Source organism: Tamandua tetradactyla, chromosome 21 (genome assembly GCF_023851605.1).
Source record: "Tamandua tetradactyla isolate mTamTet1 chromosome 21, mTamTet1.pri, whole genome shotgun sequence".
Taxonomy (NCBI): domain Eukaryota; kingdom Metazoa; phylum Chordata; class Mammalia; order Pilosa; family Myrmecophagidae; genus Tamandua; species Tamandua tetradactyla.
Window position 1 is genome coordinate 13,402,909 of NC_135347.1, and position 9,100 is coordinate 13,412,008.

Below are 9,100 nucleotides of genomic sequence, written 5' to 3' on the forward strand. Positions count from 1 at the left end.
ATATCAAGTATTGGAATTGCCAAGTCATAGAACAACTTGTTGTTAGTTTTCTGAGGAACTGCAAAACTGTCTTTCACGGTGGCTGTGTCATTATACATTCCGCCAGTAATGAATAAGTGTCCCAGTTTTTCCATATCCTCTCCAACATTTGTAGCTTCCTGTTTGTTTAATAGCAGCCATTCTTATAGGTGTGAGGTGCTATCCATTGTAGTCTTGATCTGCACTTCCCTTATAGCCATTGAAAAGGAACATCTCTTCATGTGCTTTTGAGTCATCTGTATTTACTCTTCAGAAAAACACCTATTCATATCTTTATTCCATTTTAGAATTGGGTGTTTGTTCTTTTGTTGTTGAGCTGTAAAATCCTCTATATTCTTTGTATATACAGGAAATCAAACCTTTCTCCAATATGTGATTTTCAAATATTTTCTTCCATTGAGTTGGCTGCCTCTTCACCTTTCTGACAAAGTCTTTTGAGGTGCAGAAGCATTTGATTTTGAGGAGTTCCCATTTATCTATTTTTTTTCTTTTGTTGCAAAATGTTGACTAATAGTGGTGTCAATAGGTAACCTTGTCTCATTCCCAATCATAGGGGGAATGATTTCAATCTCTCACTGTTCAGTATGATGCTGGCCATGGGTTTCTCATATATGCCCTTTATTATATTGAGGAAGTTTCATTCGATTCCTACCTTTTGAAGTGTTTTTATGAGGAAAAAAATGATGAATTTTGTCAAATACTTATTCAGCATCAATCAGTATGATGTGATTTTTCCCTTTTGATCTGTGAATGTGCTACATTACGCTGACTGATTTTCTTGTGTTGAACCACCCTTGCATTCCTGGTTTAAATCCCACTTGGTCGTGATGCATAATTCTTTTAATGTGCCATTGGATTCAATTTGCAAATATTTTGTTGAGAATTTTTACATCTATGTTCCTTAGAGAGAAACTAGTCTGTGGTTTTCCTTTCTTGTAGCATGTTTATCCGGTTTTGGTTTTGGTTTTAGACTGATGTTATCCTCATAAAATGAGAGGTAGCGTTCCTCTTTCCTCAATTGTTTTTAAAGAGTTTGAGCAGGATTGGTGTTAGTTCTTTTCGGGATGTTTGATAAAATTTTCCTGTGAAGCTTTCTGGTCCTGGGTTTTTCTTTGTGGGAAGACTTTTGGTGACTGATTGAATCTCTTTACTTGTAATTGTTTTGCTGAGATCTTCTATTTCTTCTCGAGTAAGTATAGGTAGTTCGTGTTTTCTAGGAATTTATCCATTTGATCTAAGTTGTCTAGTTTCATGGCATATAGCTGTTCACAATATTCTCTTACGATTTTTTAAAATTCTTTAGGATCCATAGTAACGACCCCCTCTCATTTCTGATTTTGTTGATTTTCTCAAAGAACCAACTTTTGGTTTTGTTGATTCTGTTGTTTTATTATTCTCCAGTTCATTTTTTTTTTTTTTTACATGGGCAGGCACCAGAGGAACCCAGGTCCTCTGGCATGGCAGGCAAGCATTCTTGACTGTTGAGCCACTGTGGCCTACCCAGTTCATTTATTTTTGCTTTAATCTTTGCTATTTTTCTTATTTTATTTGTTTTGGGGTTAGTTTGCTATTCTTTCTCTAATTTCTCCAGGTGAGCACTTAAGTCCTCAATTTTGCCCATTCTTAGTTTTTAATATAGGCATTCAGGGCATTAAAATTTCCCTCTCAGCACTGCCTTTGCTGCATCCCATAAATCCTAATATGCTGTATTCTCATTTTCATTTGTCTCCAGATATTTACCAATTTCTCTAGCAATTTCCTCTTTGACCAACACTGATTATTTATAAGGGTGTGTACTGGTTTGAAAGGATATATGTACCTAGAAAAGCCATGTTTTACTCCTAATCCCATTTTGTAAAGGCAGTGTTTCTTCTAATCCCTATTCAGTACTGTATGTCTGAGACTATAATTAGATCATCTCCCTGGAGATGCAACTCAATCAAGAATGGTTGTTAAACTGGATTAGGTGGAGATGTGTCTCTACCCATTCAGGTGGGTCTTGATTAGTATACTGGAATGTTATAAAAGAGGAAACATTTTGGAGATTCTGAGAGAGCAGAACAATGTAGCCAAGGGAAGCAGAGTCCACCAGCCAGCAACCTATGGAGATGAAGAAGGAAAATGCCTCCTGGGGAGCTTCATGAAAAACGAAGCCAGGAGAGAAAGCTAGCAGATCACACCGTGTTCACCACATGACTTTCCAGCCAGGAGAGAAACCCTGACCACGCTCACCATGTGCCTTCTCACTTGAGAGAGAAACCTTGAACTTCATCTGCCTTCCTGAACCAAGGTACCTGTCCCTGGATGCCTGAGATTGGACATTTCTTTAGACTTGTTTTAACTGGGACATTTTCTCTGCCTTAGAACTGTAAACTAGCAACTTATTAAGTTCCCCTTTTTAAAGCCATTCTGTTTCTGGTATATTGCATTCCAGCAGCTAGCAAACTAGAACAGGGTGCCTGTTTAATTTCTATGTACTTGTGAAAGTTTTGTTTCTTTGATGATTATTAATTTTCCAGCCTCATTCCTTTGTGATCAGAGAAAGTGCTCTGAATAATTTCCATCTTATGAAATTTATAACTTGTTTTGTGTCCTGCATATGATCTATCCTGGAGAACTTAACATGAGCACTAGATATATGTCCTGGTGTTTTGGGGGTGTAATGATCTATATATATGTCTATTAGTTCTAATTCCTTTATCACGTTAAATTCTCTATTTCCCAGTTGATCCTCTGTCTGGTTGTTCAACTATAGAGGAAGGAGGGGTACTGAAGTCTCCCACTATTGAATGGGAGAGTATTATTATTATTATTGTTGAAATGTCTATTGCTCCTTACTCTTGGCCAATGTTTGCCTCATGTACTTTGGAGCTTCTTGACTGGGTCATAAACATTTATGATTGTTATTTCTTCTTGGTGAATTGCCCCTTTTATTAATATATAGTGTCCTTCCTTGTCTCTTATGGCACCTTTATATTTTGTCTGATATTAATCTATTTTTTATTTTTAACTTTTTTTATTGTATAGTATAACATATATTCAAAGCAAAGAAATAAAAAAGCAATAGTTTTCAAAGTACTCTTCAACAAGTAGTTCAAGGACAGATCCCAGAGTTTCTCATGGGCTACCATACGTTCTTCTCATATTTTTCCTTCTAGCTGCTCCAGAATATAGAAAGCTAGAGGGCTTAAACATTTTTTTATCATCACAATCAACTTTCTTCCCTCCCTCCTTTTTTTTTTGTAAAAGCATATATACAAAAAGCTATAAATTTCAAAGCACAGCATCACAATTAGAAGTAGAACATATTTCAGAGTTTGACATGGGTTACAGTTTCTACTTCTAGCTGCTTTAAAATACTGGAGACTAAAAAAGGTATCAATTTAATGATTTAGCCTTCGAACTCATTTGTTAAATCCTATCTTCTCTGTATAACTCCACCATCACCTTTGATCTTTCCATCCATCTCTTTAGGAGTGTTTGGGCTATGCCAATTCTAAATTTCTCATATTGGAAGGGTCTGTCACTAATATGGGGTAGGGAGATGGAACTATCAGATGTTTTGGAGAGGCTGGGTTGGTTTCAGGACTTCTCTGGACCAGGGACCCATCTGGATATTGTAGGTTTCTGGAAAGTTACTCTAGTGCATGGAACCCTTGTGGAATCTTATATATTACCCTAGGTGTTCTTTAGGATTGGTTGGAATGGTCCTGGTTGGGGGTTGGCAGGTTATGATAGGTAGCAAGGTCTAACTAAAAGCTTGTATAAGAGCAACCTTCAGAGTAGCATCTCGACTCTATGTGAACTCTCTCTGCCACTGATACTTTATTAATTACACGTCTTTTCCCTCATTTGGTCAGGATGGAATTGTTGATACCACAGTGCCAGGTCTGGATTCATCCCTAGGAGTCATCTCCCATGTCGCCAGGGAGACTTTTACCCCTTGATGACACGGCCCATGTAGGGGGAAGGGCAATGATTCCACTTGCAGAGTTGGACTTGAGAGACTGAGGCCACATCTGAGCAACAAAAGAGGCCCTCCAGAAGTAACTCTTAGGCATGCCTATAGTAGTCTGAGCTTCTCACCTACATAAGCTTCACAAGAGTAAGCCTCCTGCTTGAGGATGGTCTATTGATTTGGGTGTCCCTAAAGTTTGACACAGTATCAGGGGATTCCCTGATGGTAAAGTTTAACAGTTCCATATTCTTTCTCCCATCCCTCAAGGGACTTTGCCAATACTTTTGGTTACCTGCTTAATATACTCTAGGATGTATCCAAGCATTACAATAATCTATACAGGATTAAAGGATCTCTTTCTTATTCTGTGCTCCCTGTTTTTCAATTGTTCAAATGAGCTATACAGATAGGTTGAATTAGATTATGCACTACAGAAAATTTCAGTTCTATTAGTTTATTTTATCTGATATTAGTATAGCTACTCCTGCTTTCCTTTGGTTACAGCTTACATAGAAGATATTTTTCCATCTTTTCACTTTCACTTTATTTATATTCTTGGGTCTCTTGTAAGCAGCATATAGATGGATCATGTTTTAAAATCCATTCTGCCAATGTGTATCTTTTAATTGGTGACTTTAGCCTGTTAACATTCAAAGTTATTACTGTAAGAGCAGTTCTTGAGTCTACCATTTTATCCTTTAGTTTTTATTTGTCAGATCTATATATTCTTTTCTTCTCTCTCTTTGTATCCTTTCATTTACCCTTACTGATACTCTTCAATTCTGTGCTCTCCTCAAGACATCTCTCTGCTCTCTTTTTTTTCCAGTCAACAGAATCCCCTTTAGTTTTTCTACTAAAGGGCAGGAATCTTGTTGACAAATTCTCTTAGCCTCTGTTTGTCCGAGGAGATCTTTAATCTCTCCCTCAATTTTGAAGAAGAACTTGGCTAGATAAAGAATTCTTGGCTGGAAGTCTTTCTCACTCAAGATCTTAAGGTAACTCATACTGTGTTACAAATGTAACAAATAAATAAGGATAAAACATATAAAGCAAACATATAGATACTATTTTAATTGTTTCCACTGATACAAAATATCCAGACACAAATTATAGTACAGATATATTTGAAATCTGCAAATACAAAAGAAATACATTTTTATCTTCTTAACATGATTCACCAAAAGATATGTCATGGTTCATTAACACAAGAATCATAACCCAAGGGGATTTTTGTTTTATTTGAGGTCTATGTAACAATACATTTAGTTTACCAAATATGTTTCATTAGTCATTTACCACAATATACAAATAATAAAACATTAAAGTTTACTGTTGCCAAGTTACTGAGTTAACATCAATTTAAAGAGGCAATTAAATCAAATAAAACATTTGAACTTCTGCTGGCATAGCTCAAGGATAAAGAAGGCAAAACAGAGATGACAAATTCTAGTCTGCCCTTGAATTCTTAATGTCTGACTCTGGCAGCAAGAACCAAAACTTTGTTTGGCAAAATAGGGCTCTTGATATGTCTTACACTTAGTATCCTGGAAACACAATTAAATCTAAAAATTGTACCACAGCCAGAAATAGGAATTCATGCTATTAAAGGATGAGATAAACCTATAAATGTATCATGAGGAAGGATAACTGAGGGACAGAAATCCAGTGCAGTATAGGAAACTGGTTGGCAAATGGTGAAACAATTTTTCAAACTGCGCAGTGTTAAACCATTATTATGGACTGAAACAACAGCATCCTATTAGGGTATGGAACTGTTAGTGTAGTAACACCCTAGATGTTGCTTAATTAACTCAAAACTGTCAATTCCACTGAACTTCTCAGCGATTATTCTCAACTTAAAACAGAAACATATGAAGTAAAAGATATTCCACTGTTACTTTTATGTTAATAGCATGGATTCTTAAAACCCCTACTAAACAAAGGACTAAATTTTAAGAATTAAAAGGAATCTTAGAAAGTCAATTCTAATCCAAACTCCATTCTAAGCCAGTAGACTCCATTCACTCATTTCATACAGATTTACCAAGTTTTCTATCTTCAAGACTCTGTGTTGATTGCTGAGGTGACAGAAATATATTTGAAATCTGACACCTCCCCTGAAGGAATATATAGGATGTCCCCAAGGAATTATAGGCTGTGAAACAGAATGTATGTCATAATAAAGATAAAAATTAAATCCTGAGAACCAAGAGAAACTTCAGCATGAAAAAAAGCATCAGAGAATGCTTAAATGATGTTTGAGTTGTGCTGAAAACAAGAGGTTGAATTTGGAAATGGTCAATGGAAGGGAAGAACTTTCATTACTCAAATGTCACTTTCAGTGGGGACTTACCTGACTACCCTATTTTACACAGTCATCCTCACACTCCCTATCACCTTTCCTTGTTTTATTTTTATAAATAAAGTGATATGAAAATATAGCATTTTATTACTATCTGACTGGCCAAATATTCTATTACTTCTTAGCTTTGTCTGTCCCTCTGCCAAAGAGCAGAAGTTATCTGTTCATCTCTAGATTCTAAAACAGTGCTTGCACATGGCAGGCATGTAATAGATATCTATTGACTGGGTGGGCCACGGTGGCTCAGCAGGCAGAGTTCTCACCTGCCATGCCGCAGACCCAGGTCCAATTCCCGCTGGCTGCCCATGCAAAAAAAAAAAAAAAAAAAACCGTTGACAAACTGACAGAATAAATGAATTAAAAAGATTTCCACCCTCAAACAGCTTATGGTCTAGTGGAAGAAGCAAATATATAAACAAATTATCTCAAATTATTTCTGAAAGGCAAAAATAAATACACTAGGCAAAACCCAATTTATGTAATGATATTGTGAACCATTGATTGTACACTTCGGATGATTACAGGGCATGTGAATATATAATATATATTAATAAAATAATTTTTAAAAATCAATGTATGAGAATAACACAAAAAGAGAGCTCCTGCAGTCCGCCTTCCACACTGTCAATGACCCCCTAGTCCCCTGTCTCCACAAGCACTTTCACTCATGCAATGGCTAAAGTATCATCTTGGCTGCCATTGTTCTAGTAACTCCCTCTTCCCTGCTACATAATGAGTGGAGATCAAGGATATTCTTTGCTCATTGTTGGACAAGAAATTTCTTGTATTTTTCAAGTTAAATACATTTTTCTGTAGAGTGGCTCAATTCTACACTGCATGAATGGTTACATGGTTTTATAGATTAGCCAGGAAGCCTACTATTTTGAATATTGCTAAATTATTAAATGTAGATATGGAAAAATAAATTTTTTCAGTTCTACATAACCATCTTACAAATTAACTAGTAGAACACACGTTTTCTACACCGAGAATGGATGCCACTGGCAAAATGGTTAAGAGAAAGTTCCTTCGATAAAGGATAGTACAATATTTTAGGTGAATGGGTAGCAATGTAAAGTTAATGGCACTCTTTTAACTCAGTAGGATCAAGTAAAATTTCATCCTGGATTAAAGAACGCTAGCGAATGCTTAAATAAAGCATCAAAATTTAAATTATATTAAACTAAAACCAAACAGGAGTAGTAGAAAATACTCTTTTTATCTCTGCAAAACTACTTAAGGAAATAAGAAATAAGTTCAAGATTTTTCAATTCAACTAACACCTATACAGACTGTATCATCATTTTAGGCAAAGTGGTACATTGACATTTAATTTTTAATGAACCGATGATTTCCATCTGAGATTTATCTGCATAAAAATGTTAGCCTTGGCACAACTTCAATATTTAATTGAAAGTTTACTTCTGCTTCTAAGCAAATGCATCAGTACAACATAACAGTTACATCTTCATATTAATCCTAATATTGAGAGTTCAATTTTGTGTTTTGCCTCCTGGTGAACTTCACCTTCAGCTAGGCATAGAAGCCGACAGTCCTCTTTCAATCATTTATAAATTCCTTAATTTTACTACCTTAAGCCCTCCTGGGTTTATCAAGCATATTTACACTTCTAAAAGAAAATCATTACGAATATTACTATTCAAGACACGTAGAAAAAAAACGAGAAGTAAAACAAAAGAAAAGGGGATAAATTGGGGCAAATCTCCTTACACAGAAAAATGCCAAGCCAGCAGCTGAAAATCACAGCTCTAATCGGTCAACTACAAACGTCGCCAGGTATGTGGGAAATAAATAAGGTATAACCATTAGGGGGAAAGTCTGATAAAAATGTTAGGCTCTCATTTATCTTTTTCTTTATTCAAGAAACACCTGAAAGACACACCGGGCAATCGCTCATGTATCGAAACATACAGGACAGGCTGTGCAGAGTATGCAGCTATCGAAACGTAGGAAGCCCAAGTTCCTGCGCTATGCGAGGATGAAGTGAAAAACAGCAGCCCGTCTGTGCTCAGGAGAACAGAGAGAAGTCCCCAAGGCTGTTTCAGAACCAGGGAGCTGCGAGGTGGAGCTCCGCGGGACTGTCGGCGGCTCAGAGAAGCTGCTCGCAGCAGAAAGGCAACGGCACCCGGGGGTCCCGCAGAGAAGGGAGGGGCGCAGGTGGGCTGCGGCTGCCCGAAGGGCGTGGGCCCGGCACCGGGAAGTCTCCAACGGCCTCGCCAGGGTAGCGGGAAGCACCCAGCCCACCGACAGGCGGAGCCCACACAGCCACGTCGGAGAACGGGAATGGGGCGGGGAGGGAGTACCCTGCCCACACCAGCTGGAGGTTGACAGAGCGGGAGCCCAATGCCGCCGAGGTGCGAGAAAGCCCAACAACGCCCGAGCGGGGTGCCCTGAAGAAGCGAAGCTGGGCGCTGCCCACCGCCAACGACGCCCCCTCGCCCGGGTCGGCGACGGCAGGATACTCACGTACGGCTGGTAGAACTTGGAGAGCCGCGGCTTCCCGTGGTTGTTGAAGATAAGGATGGCCTTGATCATGGCTGGGCCGGGCCGGGCCGACTGGGTGGGCGCTGGGGGCCAGGGCGCGGGCGGGCGGGCGCGCGAGCCTAGTCTCGGGATCTCGCCGGCGATCCTTCCCCACCCTCCCTCTCCCGCTAGCGCGCGCGCGCTCCCGAGCTTCTGGGCGGGGCCGGACGGGCCGTGGGTGGGGCAGGTGCAGGGAG

The 9,100-nt window shown here is 38.8% G+C and overlaps 1 protein-coding gene across 3 annotated transcripts in view; it reads right to left on the minus strand.

Annotated features, from left to right (window-relative positions):
• AP3S1 (adaptor related protein complex 3 subunit sigma 1) overlaps nt 1-9,028 on the minus strand; it is a 185,983-nt gene extending 176,955 nt beyond the window's left edge. For all 3 annotated transcript variants that reach the window (XM_077138902.1, XM_077138904.1, XM_077138905.1), the window contains exon 1: nt 8,847-9,028. In XM_077138902.1, the coding sequence (XP_076995017.1) occupies nt 8,847-8,915 (69 nt within the window). In that variant the 5' untranslated portion in view covers nt 8,916-9,028. The remainder of the gene's footprint in view (nt 1-8,846) is intronic.
• Between the last annotated feature and the right edge of the window lie 72 nt (nt 9,029-9,100).